The 16375-nt window shown below is 36.3% G+C and overlaps 1 protein-coding gene across 1 annotated transcript in view; it reads left to right on the top strand.

Moving 5' to 3' along the window:
- Nucleotides 1-253: 253 nt before the first annotated feature.
- Nucleotides 254-16375, top strand: part of LOC149815093 (uncharacterized) — a 62985-nt gene continuing 46863 nt past the window's right edge. Inside the window, exons 1-7 of the mRNA XM_089989372.1 lie at nt 254-356; nt 1138-1236; nt 1335-1450; nt 1814-1968; nt 3272-3360; nt 3476-4004; nt 5880-6023. Coding sequence (XP_089845498.1) covers nt 267-356; nt 1138-1236; nt 1335-1450; nt 1814-1968; nt 3272-3360; nt 3476-4004; nt 5880-6023 — 1222 coding nt within the window. The 5' untranslated portion in view covers nt 254-266. The remainder of the gene's footprint in view (nt 357-1137; nt 1237-1334; nt 1451-1813; nt 1969-3271; nt 3361-3475; nt 4005-5879; nt 6024-16375) is intronic.

Consider the following 16375-nt stretch of genomic DNA (forward strand, 5'->3'; position numbering starts at 1 on the left):
TCTCTCTCTGATGCCGGCGGAAAGACGGAGAAGATTCGGGTGTCAACGAATTCCGGCGTGTTCTTCGTGAGTCTTGACGGCGAGCCCTAAAAGCCATGCGACTCGGATGGATTCGGGACGATTCAGGTCTTTTTTTTTGAAAAACGATTCAGTTCCGAAACCGATACAAACAACATTGCGAGTCTGAATTGCCGCTAGACCGGACTCAAAAAGTCGCGCTCTCCCAACGTCAACACAAACTTGTAGCGGTTGGTCCTGGTGCAGCAATGGTGAGAGAAGCCTCCGCCCGCCATCCCTCTTGCTTCTCCCCCGACGGCCGATACCTCGCCGTCGCTCAACACGATGGAAGCGTCAAAGTAAGCTCTTTCTTCCATCCCGAGTTAACGTTTTTTCTCTCTTTTTGTTCCTTGATTGTTTTTTCCTTTTGCTTACGGTCATTTCTTCTTGTTTCTTTGCGTCATGAGCTCGTGGGCACTCGAGAAATAAGGTTTGGACGAATGATTTTGAGCACCAATGTTGAGATTGACTTGTTTTGGATTCATGGTCGTGGATCAACTCGTGGCTTGGTTCTGTTTCTAGCCGAATTTTGGGGTTTCCTTCTCGAATGGTTGCATCGATCATGTGGTTTTTTTATGGGTAATCATAAAATGGGTCTCTTTGAGGGTTTTCTGAGAGTTGGTTTGTGTTTTGCTCGAACCGGATCGTAAAGTAGGTGCAAGGGCTTATAGTTGAGCTTGTATTGATGCCATGAAAGCATTATAGTAGTTCTTGATTGGCAATCTCATTGTATTGGCTTCAAAACAAAGGATATTCATACAAGGGGACAATGAATACTGTACACTGTCATACAAAAATACCGTGCTCGATGTGCTGTCCTGAAAAGTACTGTACTAAACATGCTCTAGAAAATTAGATGCTTGATGTGTGCTGAATGTATGTGACGTAATGTAACAAAAAAAATACTATTTATTTATATTCTTTGAAAAATATAGATTTTAACTGGTAATTTTTGACTCCATAATCCTTGGCAGCATATAATGACATTGAAAATCAATCGCATGTTGCTAGAGCTGTCATATATTAATGACCCTCATTGATGCCTTTTGTATGAGAAAAAGGTGGGGTTGTGTTTTTCAGGTTTGGGACACTGGGAATGGAAATTTGCAAATGGAATGCAAAGACGCGGATGAAGGCCTATCTATCAGTTGCATGCAATATGGGCTCATTCAAAAGAAGGTAGTTACTTTGGTCGGAAGCTTTGAATTGTTTTTGGTTTTGACAAGTTCTTTGTTTTTGTTGTTGATTTCCTACAAAAACTTATTTTTGTGTTATAGAGCAAAAAGGAAAGCCCAAGTTATCTACTCGCTATTGGGACGCACACAGGTGATGTCTTGGCTATCAACACTTCCAATGGTGGGAGGATATGGAAATCGACTGATTGTGTTTCTGGGTATGTTTGTTGATTCACCTGAGCATACATGAAGTCCAATGTTGTTATCTGAAAAAAACTGATTACATATTGATATGCAACCAAATGTTTGATTCTCTTTGTTTACAATATTTTAAAGGAATCATTCATTAGTATGGTGATGGCATCCCTAAATTCCTCTGCCAAACCCAAAAAAGAATTGGGGATGGACATGGAAAATCTTCCAGATGCTGTAGATCTGGTCTACTACTGAATACATAGACATCTTATTATACTTGCTTTTATTAACATAGGACGGATTTTCATTTATCACATTGATCTTGTGAAAATTTTGTTAACTTCAATATGGTGATTGGATGGTAATAGTGTTCTTTTCTTTAACAGTGGTGTGTCGGCCCTTTCCTTTACAAAAGAATGCTGCTCTATTTACGCAAGTGGTACTGATGGAATGGTGTACCAGTTGGACTCTGGATCAGGAACACTTATCATAAATTTCAAGGCATCAAAGAGTTCCATTTCATCTCTGGCTCTTTCTCATGGTGAGCATCTCTCTCATTGCTTAAATTGTTGAAAGATTTTACTAGTCGGGCAATATATTTTGGTTTATCATTTTAGGTTGTCTTGCATGAGAATGGGAAAAATGGGAGGGCAAGTTTTTGGGCCATTGTTCCCATAGTTTGTATTCTGTTATATGATTATTGTAGTTTGGATTTGGACATGACATGATTTTCTTGTACATTATCCATTTAGTTTGGGTCAGAAAGTGAAATGGCACCATTTTACTGTTTCAAAAAATTCAGGAAGTTCTGAAAGGTTGCATTTCTCTCCCAATAGAGGACTATCATTCCCTCTAAATTAGTAAATTGGCATGAGGAAGGGGACTATCAGGGAGACTCTGCTTTCTCATGAGGAAGAGGAGGGTGATGCATGGAGTGAGTATCTGTTTGCCATTTGAGTACAAATTGAATGGAGTGCTGAACTTGGGCTACATAAATCTGGGGTCTTCCAGGGGTCACGTGTTCCTCTTAGTGGTTGAAGACAGTCATGGTTTCACATAGATAGTCCTTGGAGCACATGTCTGCCATAAGTCACTTGTTTTAAATTTAATCTGTTTGAACTCTCTGTTAGGGACATCCACACAGTTTCATTTGTTTAAAATTTATCTGTTTGAACTTTCTGAGGCATCCTCACTGTTGAGTTTGTATGTACAATTGACTCTCCTCTCTCTCTAGCCCAACCCCGTGGAAAACCCACTAGGCTTTTGGTTGTAAATGGTATATCTCCAACCTGTAGAGGGGCTTTTCACAGCCAATTAAAATGTTTAATCTTGGACATGTACTACACCCGCCTGGGTCACCCGTGTGGTAGCAGGTCTGGGGAGAGGGTGTTGATCCCTTCGTCCATGGCTTGACTCCCACCACCGGGTGTGTAGGTGCCTTTAACTGGTGGGCTCCGTAAGGGCTTGGGTGTCGGTGACCCAACCCAGAGTTTACCTTGCAGGGGGGTGGGCCCATTAAGTGACCTGGTTCTCAGTGAGGGTTCCTCGACATCACAAAAAAAAACCCTTGAACATGTACTAAGAATGTGGACCATCTGATTGAAGTGGATCCAGAAAGCAACTGTAGCTCTTGAGTGTTGCTTTTACAGTTTATTTAGTATCTTCAGTTAAATGCTCTATAACTTTGTCCAGTTTGGAAAATTGCTATCTTATAATTGTTCTATATGTTCTCCTATTGATGCTGACAACTGTTTACTTATTTGTTATGGTTTAAGCAGTACTAGGTGATTCTAATTTGAAGCGATTGTAGATGATGATGCATAGTTTGTGTTTGTGCATTTCAGATGAGAAACTCATGGCTGTAGCAAGTTCCAAGATTATACTTTTGAATGTTGACAATGGAAAGAAACTCAAAAAGATGCGTGCTGATACTGTATGTAACCTTTGTGGTTTGTGCGTGTGTGCATGTATATGGTTGTGTGTGATGTGTGTTTTCTGTATTTATTTTACTGTCATGTAACATTAGAATGTAACCATTTTTCTAACAGGGCACTGTGCAGTTTATGGCTTTTTCTGAGGACGGAAAATCTATTTTTTCTTCTGCATTTGGTGAAAGACATCTTGATGTGTGGGAGTATGATATTACTGGGAGAACCCTGTCTGTAGTTTCCGAACTGCACATGCAAAGTCCACCAGTCATCATGGAATGCAAGAGCTCAACGAAGGACAAAGAGAGCCAGGTTGTCCTTTCTGTTACTGAGAAAGGTGTTGCTTACATCTGGCATGGAGTCAAGTTATCAGAAGATGGGGCCACCCCAACAGAGATCATTGTGAAGTCTGAAACAGAAAATGAACCACAAAAGAAAAGCAAGAAAAAAAATAACATAAATATTTTTTATGCAAGGTTAAAGGAGGTGAAAAGGGATGATCATTTATCAGTCTTGGTAGCATATGGTTCCTTTGCCAGGCCAAGATTTCAGGTTTTTGAAGTAACAAAGCCAGGAGAAGAAATTATTTTAAATGCTGTAGATGAAGAACTCATTCCTGCTATTTCCACTATTACTCCTGAAAGAAATGGTGAGGGCTGCCTGTATGATTGTAACAAATCATCACTTCATGTACATCTGATATGATTTATTAAAGTTTGTTTGTTGGAAATTCTGTCGAATTTTATATGCTTGTCTTAAGCGTTATTGTGCTTATGCATACTTGCATGTATAACTTTTCATGCATTATGCTCATAGTCCTGCAGTCACTTCTGGGCCTTGGAAATGTACTCATTAGGAAATTGCTTCAAAAGCATGAAACTATGTGCATTTTAAGTGATAAAGGAAACGTGAGGAAGTGTGTTCTTCAAAAATTTGAAGCATGCTTTGACAATGGGGAAGGTCATTTCTCATTATGCAGATGCAAAGCTTTGTTTATATGAAAAGCAGGTTTAATACATGGTTGCTAGTTGAGGAAGCGGGAGCGGGAAGCGAGGCACTTTCAAAATTTTAGGAAGCGGGGAAGCGTGGGACCACTTAGGACCGATTCGGGAAGTGTCTCGGAAGCGACCTAGGAAGCGTCTCGGAAGCGAAGGGGAAGCGAAAAAACTAAAATAAAAATAAAAAATACAAAAAATTGAAAAAACAGGGGAAGCGAGGGGGAAGCGCGCTTCCCATTAAAGGGAAGCGCGTCCCCCATTAAAGGGAAGCGCACTTCCCAAAAAAGGGGGACGCTTCCCCCCACGCTTCGGAAGCACGACGTTTCGCGCTTCCGAAGCGCGCTTCGGGGAAGCGCGCTTCCCCTTTTAGCTAGGCGCTTCCGGTAACCCTGGTTTAATATCTCATGAAACCATTCTTCCCTTTGTAAAACCTTCATATGCGAGAGATGTTTTGATAAAAGTGAACTGAGATATTTTAAAGCAAATCCGTGGGTGTTTTGTTCATCTAGAGAGTTTATGGGGTTTTGATAATAGAGGGAAGTGTGAGCTGAATATCCTTGAGGTCTAATTGGGGAGGCTGTGTTACAGGGGTAATAATGATTGTTTGATGCTTCCATTTTGATTCCTGTTTTGTGTTTCTAGTATGTCTATTTGGCTTGCTACTGTCTTCCCCTACAGTTTTGATTTCATTGTTGAGTTGTTTCCAGTGCCACTTTCGATTTTTAGTAAAATCATTAATGCTTCATGCATAGAGGCTTCTCTTAAACCTTCACGCTACTTGCTTTGTGCATCCTTTTCCTGCTCTAACAACCAGGTAAATTTGTTCATATATGTGTATGTTACATACATATAGACATCTCATTAGATCTTAGATGCATATATGCATGCATGCACATAAATCTATGCATGTATTGTATCTACTTGTTAATGTGTTTATAATATGTAGACACATGCACGCATTCTTGCACTGCATAGCCTTCACAAATACCTTCAACATCTTGACAATATTTTCAGCCAAGGCTTTTTGAAACAAAAAAAATTAAAAAATCAAATATCTTCAAAACATTGCTGAATTGAAATGATCAGGATATGATCCTAAGGTAGTCACCACCGTATAATGAGAATTTTCCCAGTTATATATAGTAAAAAAGAGCGTATATTGGATATTTTGTTGTTTTCTTGTTTTGCTATTTTTTTTGAGATTTTCCATGATTGTCTGAAAATAATATCCTTTTTAAAACCATTTGAGATTTTCCCTTATCTGCAAAATTTCAAGAATGAGATTCGTGGTATATATATATATATATATATATATATATATATATATATATATACATGCACAGCTTATGAATCATATAAATGAATGGAGTTTTTCTTTGACTCTGACGGTCTGACCTATAAACCTGTGAATATTGTGTTATTCGCCAGATTATTTATAATCATGGTATGATTGTTTATCTGGAACTTGGCAATTCTTTAAGAACCTTCTGTTGTTTCACGTCTCTCCATTTTATTGAAAATTTCAGTTGCTAATCTTAAAGTGACTACCATGAATGGACTCAATTATAGTAGTTCAGAAGCAATGGAACAAAGTCAAAAGAAACGTGTGAAAAAGAAGCGATCTTCATCCGAATCTGATCTTGTGGATGCAGGGAATAATGTTGATGATGGTAGGCCAGGGTTGTAAAGTCTTCTCATTTGTGCTTTGACTAAATTATGATATCTGTAACTGTTTCTTGCATAATCTATTTCATGAATTTGGTTGCTAACATGTTATTTGGTCATTATTTTAAGAACTCAATTTATGCTGTACAAAGTTTAAGTTAGTTGTAAAAGTGAGCTATCTTTTCTCAGGAAGTTTTTTGGTGCAATAACCCTTTCGCATGTAACTGGTTCTGATGTCATCTTTATTCACTTCTATGTAAGATGTTGCTTGTGAGTAAATTTTTACATGTATTAATCCTGTTTTAGTAGTTTGGGATGCAGTTAAACAATGCTATATCTCTTCGATTATCACATTTAAGGCTTATGTTCATTGTTTTAACATCCCTGACATAATTATGATACTTTTGACTTGTTTTGATGTTTGCATTGGACTGTTATGTTATGACTGATCATCAGAGATTCCAGAACAAGGGATATCTTCCCATGGTTGGGGCATGTTTCTGTGAAGAATCCTTGCAAACAATCAAGTTTTCAAATAACTTGATTCTTCAAATACTCAAGACACAAAATAAATGCACACTGTTTATAAGCTTTACACCACAAAAGAAGTGCAATAAATGCACAATGTTTATAAGCTTTACACCACAAAAGAAGTGCAATAAATGTACAGTGTTTATAAGCTTAAGGAGACAAACATACATTCAATGGGCTCACATAACCCTTATTTATAAGCACATTTAAAGAGTCGTTGGGCTATTCCCAACGGCTCTTATTAGAGACGTTGGGAATCAGCCTAACGTCTATCTTTTTAAAACAGTGTACAACAGTCAGCCATTGACTGTGTACAGAAATATTACATAAAAGAATAAAAATAAGAAATGAAAAAATTACAAAAATAAGAAAAAATAGAAAGGAGGAATTACAATTATATTAAAAAACATAAATATGCATAAAATGTAGAAATGACTAAAATACCCCTATAGCTAATACAAGAAAGAAATATATATTTTATATATATAAGTAGATGGATGCATGTACATATATATGAAATATATATATGTATATGTATCTTCTTTTATATATATAAAATATATATAGAAAATACATTGTCTTATGAATTACAATTTAACAACCCTCCTCAAACTTAGGGCAAGATGACTGAAAGTTTGCCAAGGAGGAAATTGAATCGTGGAGCACACAAAGCCAACTGATATTCTGAAGTTACATAGATCTATAACTCCTTTCAAATATTTTTCCCAAACATAGTGACAGTCCATCTCAATGTGTTTAGTCCGCTCATGAAAAGTATGATTTTTGGCAATGTATATTGCACTCTTGTTATCACAACATAGCTTGGTGGGCTCTTCTATCGAGATCCCCATGTCTTCTAATAGCTGATGAATCCATACAATTTCCATGGTAGTAGTCACCATGACACGATATTCAGCTTCTGTCGAGGATAGAGACACTTTTTGCTGCTTACATCTCCATGAAATCAGCGAGTCTCCTAAAAACACACAAAAACCAGTGGTGAAGTGACGGTTATTTGGGTCACCTCCCCAGTCAGAGTCAGTATAAACAATTAATTTTAATTCAGAAGAAGAGGATAAGAATACTCCCTTGTTTAGTGTGCCTTTTATGTATCTCACAATCCGCAAGATGACACTCATGTGAACTGATGTTGGTGCATGTTGGATCTGACTTGCAGTATGAACCACACCAGAGATATCTGGTCTAGTAATACTCAGATACATCAAAGATCCCACAAGTTGTCTGTAGGGGGTGGGATCAGAGAGAGGAATACCATCATCAATCTTCATTTTGGCTCCTACTATAGCAGGAGTTTCACAAACCTTATCATCCGTAATACCTGACATGTCAATAATCTCAGAGGCAAGCTTAGTTTGAGATAACAAATACCCTTTATGAGAGTATGCTACTTCAATACCCAAAAAATAAGTTAGAAATCCCAAATTAGACATTTCAAACCTATTCTTCAAAATTGATTTTATGCTTTTAACCCCTTTAGAATCACTTCCGGTTATAAGCATATCATCCACATATAAGAGCAGAATGATAATCCCTGCATTGTTTTTTCTAACAAATAAGGCAGTGTCAGTGAAACAGAAAGAAAAGACATTTTCTAACATTACGGAGTTAAATCTATCATACCAAGCCTTGGGTGCTTGTTTTAAACCATAAAATGCTTTTCGAAGGTGAAACACTTTTCCTTTAGGAGTCTCTATTCTTGGTGGAACATCCATATATACCTCTTCGTTCAGATCACCATTAAGGAAAGCATTTTTAACATCCATTTGATAGATGTTCCATTTGTTGATTGAGGCAACGGTAATGAGACATCAGACAATGACTATTTGGGCCATAAGGGCAAAAATTTCTTCATAGTCAATCCCGTATTCTTGACTATATCCCTTTGCAACTAAACGAGCCTTATATCTCTCAAGAGATCCATCGCTCTTAGTTTTTACCTTAAATACCCATCTACACCCTATTGCTTTCTTATCCTTAGGAGGATCTTGGAACTTCCAAGTCTTTGCCCTGTTGAGAGCTGAAAGCTCACATTCCATTACTTTCAGCCATTCATCATTCTTTTTGGCTTGTTTGAAGTTTCTGGGTTCTATATAAGAATGAATGACGCTAAGGCAGGCTCTATGTTTAAGAATAAACAAATCATATGAAATAAACCTAGAAGACATCTTTCTACTTTTTTCAGTTCTTCGTAAGTTTTCATCATTTATTGAATTAGACCCACTAGGTTCACTGAATTTTTCAATTGCACTCTTAAAACTGTTTCTATCCCTATGGGTATATGTTATAGGATCTCTCAATGCTCCTTCATTTCTATGTTGGGAGATAAGTGGATGGGAAGAGCCATCTTCCTTATCATTGACGTCATTATGAATGAAATCGTCATCACTATCATCATCATGTGCTAACATTTCAAATAAGAAAGAGTAATCCATGTTTTCTTCATAGGGTTCACTCCTTTCAAAACCATTAACATTTTCTAGAAAGCTCACATTTTTGTAACCACTTAATATCATAACAACGAAACCCTTTTTGGGTTTCAGAATATCTAAGAAAAACGCAGACAATGGCTTTTGGTGAAAGCTTGTCGTTCTTGTCAGTAAGACCGAAGCATTTACAACCGACTATAGTCGGGTTCTTTGGTATACAATTTTTCAAAAGGCGAGATATTGTTCGAGTTTTTAGAAGGTAGCCGATTTATCAGATAGACAGATGCTAAAGCCGCTTCAGTCCAACAACTTTTTAGGATGTTTTGAGAAACAAGTACTGTTCAAGTTGTCTCTATTATATGTCTGTGCTTTCTTTCGGCTAATCCATTTTGTTGAGGGGTTTTCAGATAAGATCTTTGGTGAAGAATACCATGACTTTCAAGATAATTTTTGAATTCACTTGAAATGTATTTTCCACTAGAATTAGTTCTAAATTTTTTTAGATTTTCATTAAATTGATTTTTAATCATCATATGATAGGTTTTAAAAATCGAGAAAAATTCATATTTCTGTTTAAGAAAATAAATCCAACAATATTTCGTGTAGTTGTCAACAAAAATGACATAATATGCAGAGCCTTCTTTTGATAGGACGGGTGCCGGTCCCAATACATCCGAATGGATAATTTCAAAAGGTCTTGTTGTAAACATAGATCTTTGATAAAAAGGCAATTTTTTCATCTTCCCAAGAATACAGTCGTTACAAGTGAAATCACTTTTACATAGACTTTTAACAAAAGATAAATGAGAAAATTTTGTAATATTTGGATGTCCAAGTCTCTTGTGCCACACATTAATATCCTTTTGTTGGACAACATTACAAAACGGGTTCTTTGGAGTTTGAAGAGAATCAATATAGTATAGATTGCCTTTCCTAGAGCCTTCCCCAATCAATCTCCTGGACCGACGATCTTGTATCCAACATTTATTAGATGAAAACTTTATATCACACCCATGATCTAATATTTGAGAAACGAAAAACAAATTTAAGTTTAATTTGTGTATAAATTTAATTTTTGGAATAAAGAATCCTTGTTTTTCAAAATTTTCTATTCCTTTTACTTCAAGAGATGTTTTATCCGCGGTTGAAACAAAAGATGAAGAAGGATTTTTTGAGTATTCGGAAAAAGAACTAAACTTGGGGTCATGTGAAAAGAAGCACCCGAATCTAAAAGCCAAGAGGTCTTACCGGGAGGAGAAGAAGTTATTAGACAGGGCATATATCGTGTATTTGTATTTATATTTGTATTTGTATTTAAGTTTGGATCCAGATATGGATCCAAACTACTTTTGTGTAACATGTCCAACATATATTGGACATACTTGTAAATACTTGTAACTTATTAGGGTTACTTGTAAAACCATGTACTAGGTTTTGTTTCATGTATTAAAAGGAAGAGATCACGATTTTTCCATTATGGAAAAACATGATTAGTTGCAACCTCATTCTCTTTCCTCTCTGCAGTTTCCTGATCATCGATTTTGGAGAAGTCTAACAGAGGTTGACATGGGGGCTTCGAAAATAGCCCCTTTTAAATGAGGTTGAAGTGCATCCATGATTTGTTGCAATGAGAGATCTCCATTTGAAGATGACGAGCACTTTTCTTTTTGAGGTTGGGATGTAGTAGCCGTGGCAAGTAACCTTTTCCACTTTGGGCAAATAGGCTTGATATGCCCTGGTTCCTTACAAAATCTTCATGCTTTTTGGTGTAGTTTTCAAGAGCCTTGGCTCTTTCTTTGCCTTCAAGGATTTTTATTTCTCCCTTCTCCATCAAGGTTATCTTTGGCTCCGGTTCGAGAATCAAGCTTTGGACATAGCCCCAAAGACCTTTCCTTTTAATATGAACTTCCATGTTTCCGGCCCAAACGTGATAGTTGGACCCATTGAGTTTGAAGCCAAGAGAAAAATGACAGTCTTTTTCACCCATTAGAGAGGAGAGATGATGAAAAAGAATACGTATCACAAAAGATTTTTAGACCTTTCTTGATAGAAGAGTCTTCTAAAATATTGGATGAATAAGTGGATCTACTGTAATCACCAAAAAATCAAAGGCATGTTTTTCGAGGCACACGAAAAAGTGAGAATCCACACGATCTTTTTTTCTCCAACCTTGCTTTGATACGATGTGAAGAATCCTTGTAAACAATCAAGTTTTCAAATAACTTGATACTTCAAATACTCAAGACACAAAATAAATGCACATTGTTTATAAGCTTTACACCACAAAAGAACTGCAATAAATGCACTAAGTTTATAAGCTTTACACCACAAAAGAAGTGCAATAAATGCACAATGTTTATAAGCTTAAGGAGACAACTCCTTACTGTAATACATACATTCAATGGGCTCACATAGCCCTTATTTATAAGCACACTTAAAGAGTCATTGGGCTATTCCCAACGGCTGTTATTAGAGACGTTGAGAATCAGCCCAACGTCTATCTTTTTAAAACTGTGTACAATAGTCAGTGGCTGACTGTTGTACACGGTACACTGTCAGCCACTGACTGTGTACAGAAATATTACATAAAAGAACAAAAATAAGAAATGAAAAAATTACAAAAATAAGAAAAAATAAAAAGGAGGAATTACGATCATATTAAAAAACATGAGTATGCGTAAAATGTAGAAATGACTAAAATACCCCTACAACTAATACAAGAAAGAAATATATATTTTATATATATAAGTAGATGGATACATGTACATATATATGAAATATATATATATATATATGTATGCATCTTCTTTTATATATATAAAATATATATAGAAAATACATTGTCTTATGAATTACAATTTAACAGCTTCAATCACCAATTTCACCTTTTGTATTATTATCGTCTATTTTTTTTTATTTTCAATAATAATATTATTAATTTTCCATTTTATTGTATTTAGTAGTTTTCTAGAAGCACATTAGGCTAATTCTAATCCATATAGGCCAAATATTGTCTTAATCAAGATTTTCTCTATGAAATTCTTTTAGGTAGCACTTATATCAGACCAACCTATTGTTCTTGTGCATGAGGAAACAATACTCCTAAGCTGGACCTCATAAAAAACCTACTTCACAATTTTCTCCACTTTATCTCTAAACATAGATATACAAATTTCATGTGTGAATGTGTAAGAAAGTGAAAAATACGCTACAACAAATGTCTCTCAACAAGTTCTCACAAATACACCATAAGAACCACAAAGGTTCACAAAGAGAACTTAAGAATACACAACCCGAAATGGGTATAAAAATGAAAAATAAACAATTTTATTGATTTGAGATAAAAACCCAAAACAAGAGTAAGTCTTTACAAGGGGAATAGCCCCATATTTATAGAGAGGTAGAGAGAAGCCTTAAGAGAGCTGTTGGACTCTCCAACGGCTCTAATAGAGTTGTTGGGGAGTCAACAACTCTTTTTGGATTTACCTTTTTGACTTGGTCAAAAAGGTACCTTTTTGACTAGTCAAAAAGGTAAAGGCTAAATCAGTCCAATGATGGACTGGTTTGGCTAATTCTAGTTGTATTTTAACTAGAATTAATTAAACGAAAAATCCTAACTAGAAAGGAGATAAACCATTATATGTCTATGAGATTACATATGAGATATTATATGAGATTATATATTTTAACACTCCCCCTCAAACTTACGGTTGGATAACCGAAAGTTTGCCTAAGAGAAAGTGAAACCTAGGAGCAGCGAGAGGCTTGGTGAAGAAATCGGCCAGCTGATATTCTGAAGCAACATAAGGAAGATTGATGGTGCCACGCAAAAATTCGTCTCGAACATAATGGCAATCCATTTCTATATGCTTGGTGCGTTCATGAAATGTCCGATTGCTTGCAATATAGATAGAGTTCTTGTTGTCACAACACAGATTTGATGCTTTTGGACTTTCAACTCCCATATCGGAAAGTAGACGTCGAAGCCAGACTAATTCCATAGTAGTTGTAGCCATTGCCCTATATTCAGCTTCAGTTGATGAGAGAGAGACCTTTTGTTGCTTCTTACATCGCCAAGACACCAAGGATTCTCCCAAAAAGACACAAAAACCTGTAGTTGAGTGGCAGTCATTTGGATCACCACCCCAGTCTGCATCAGTATAAGCAAGCAATTCTAAGTTAGAGGAAGGAGATAAAAATAATCCTCGAGAAATAGAATTTTTGATATATCTAATAATACGCAAAACTGTTCCCATATGAACAGAAGTTGGAGCATGTTGAAATTGATTGACTGTATGGACCGCATGTGTAATGTCAGGTCTTGTGATAGATAGATACGATAGAACCCCAACAAGTTGCCTATACGGAGTCGGATTCTCGAGTGACTCTCCATCATCAATCTTCATTTTGACATTCACAATCTTAGGAGTATCAACATGTCTTTCATCTGAAATACCTGACCTGGCAACAATATCTAATGCAAACTTAGATTGAGTTAGCAAGTAACCTCTAGGTGAGTAGGCAACTTCTATACCAAGAAAATATTTCAAAAAACCCAAATCACTCATTTCAAAATGTATTTTGAGAAATTTTTTAATATCATAAACTCCCTGTTTATCACTTTCAGTGATGATCATGTCGTCAACATAGAGTAGAAGGATGATAATACCTGCATCAGAATTCTTAACAAACAAAGCTGTGTCAATAAGACAAAATCGAAAACCAAAATCAAGCATAACCTTACTAAACTTATCATACCAAGCTTTTGGAGCTTGCTTGAGACCATATAAAGCCTTGTTTAGGCGAAGTGTTTTCCCTTTAGGTATATTCATTCCTGGTGGTGGGTCCATGTATACTTCTTCAGCTAAAGTTCCATTTAGAAAAGCATTTTTAACATCCATTTGAAAGATATGCCATCCCTTTATTGATGCAAGAGCTATTAGGATTCTAACAATGATCATTCTAGCTACTGGGGCAAAGGTCTCTTCATAGTCTATTCCATATTCTTGGGAATAGCCTTTTGCCACCAACCGGGCCTTGAATCTTTCAAGAGTGCCATCACTCTTGGTTTTCACCTTGTACACCCATCGACAACCAATAGGTTTCTTGTTGTTTGGAGGATGGTCTTGAATGGTCCAAGTATTTGTTTTTTCTAAGGCTTCTAATTCGACTTTCATAGCCTTGACCCATTCTGGTTGATCCTTGGCTATATCATAACTGGGAGGTTCTTCATAGGAATGAATTAGAGCAATAAAGGCTTGATGTTTTGGTGAAAAAGACTGATATGACACAAACTTTGCAGGAACCCTCGAGATCCTAGTGGATTTTCTAGATGAAGAGGCAGATTCATGTTCCCTTGTGTATTTATCCAGGGCACACTGTCTTTCTAAATTTCCTAGTCTAGAGTATTGAATACAATCTTGACTATTTCTATGAGGATCAGAATCAATCACATCCATCTGATCATCTAGATCAATTTCTCTTACACTATCCTTTGGAACTAGATCCAACAAGAAGGAATACTCATCTATTTCAGTAGAATTTTTGTTTTCAAAAAAACTTTCATTTTCTAGAAAGGATACATTCCTTGAAACGTATAACTTGTTGTTTTTAGGGTCAAAACATCTGTATCCTTTTTTATTATTTGCATATCCTAAAAAAGTACAGGGTATAGCACGGGGAGAGGATTTATCATTCTTATCTGTAAAAACAAAGCACTTGCACCCAAACACCCTTAGTCTAGAATAATCAGGTTTTTGTTTATAAAGCTTTTCAGTAGGAGAAATATTCTTTATTGAGGATTAGGGCATCCTATTAATAAGATACACAACAGTCAAAATAGCTTCGGCCCAAAAAACTTTAGGAACTTGATGCGTGATAAGTAGTGTTCTAGTTGTTTCTATAATGTGTCTGTGTTTTCTCTCAGCTAACCCATTTTGTTGAGGGGTATAGGGATAAGATTTTTGGTGTGAAATGTGAGTTCAAATATTCTTTAAATTCAATTGATAAAAATTCTCCCCCCTGAATCAGTGCGAAATATTGAAATATCATTCTTAAATTGATTTTTGACCATATTATGAAATATTTGAAAAAAAGAGAACACTTCAAATTTGTGTTTGAGAAAGTAAATCCAGGTATATCGTGTAAAGTCATCCACGAAAATTACATAGTATAAAAACCCACCTTTTGACGTAACTAGTGCAGGACCCCAAACATCAGAGTGAATTAATTCAACTGGTCGAGTGGCGACAAAAGTTCTTTCTTGAAATGCTAGTCGTTTCATTTTTCCAAGAATACATTTTTCACAAGTGAAAGTTTCAAAATTACAATTTTTTCCATGTTTGGAAAGTACTGAAGCTTGGATATACAAGGGTGACCAAATCTTTGGTGTAAAAGATCCAAGCCTACTTTTTGAACATTGCAGCATAATGTTTTCTTGGGTAATTCCAAAAAATCCATGTAATATAAACCTCCTTCTCTATGGCCTTCCCCAATCAGCTTCCCTGACTGGTGATCCTGTACTTGACAATCATGAGAAGAGAAGGAAACATTACACCCATGATCAGTTAATTGAGAAACAGATAAGAGATTTAGATTAAGTTTGGGGATATATCTAATCTTTGGAACACAAAATCCTTTTGAGTTTTGAGAGTTATTTTCGAAATTTCCTATTCCTTTTATCTAAGGGATGTTCCATCCGCAGTAAAAACACTCGATCCACTTGAGTCATAACAATGCGACAATAATTTTAAATTTGGTGTCATGTGAAAAGAAGCACCAGAGTCAAGAAGCCATAGGGGTTTACCTGGATCGGAGGTGCCAACAGAAGAGATCGCTACTCCAGCTGAGGGAGAAGTTCCTTTAAGAAAAGGTTGTAGAGCCTCCACCAGCTGAGACAGGGACATGTTTCCAATGGATGTCTCATTTAATTCTTTTGATTCAACAACAACTACCTTCTTCTCATAAGATTTTTTCAACTTTGGACAGTAAGTTTTAATATGTCCGGGTTCATGACAGTAATAACAAATAACTTTTCTCCTTTCAAAATCGCCTCCTTGCCTTTCATTGTTTATTCTCCCAATATGTGGAGGTTTGTATGTGCGAATGTGATTACCTGGTCTAGATATAACTAAAACTGTATCATCATCGCTTTTGTCGACTCATTTCTTGAGTCTATTTTCTTCCACACTTAGCTCTTCAATGGTATCTTCAATAGAGGGAACATTTCCCCAATGTAGAAGAGCGAACTTGGTTTATTCAAATTCGGGTCTCAACCCATTTATAAATTGAAAAAAATGTTCCGCATTTACTTGATTTTGGCGAAGCTTAATGTCATGTGGACAATGCCACTTTGGTTCAAGAAGAGCCAACTCTTCTCA

This window comes from Nuphar pumila, chromosome 15 (assembly GCF_984573655.1).
Source record: "Nuphar pumila chromosome 15, dmNupPumi1.hap1.1, whole genome shotgun sequence".
Lineage (NCBI taxonomy): Eukaryota > Viridiplantae > Streptophyta > Magnoliopsida > Nymphaeales > Nymphaeaceae > Nuphar > Nuphar pumila.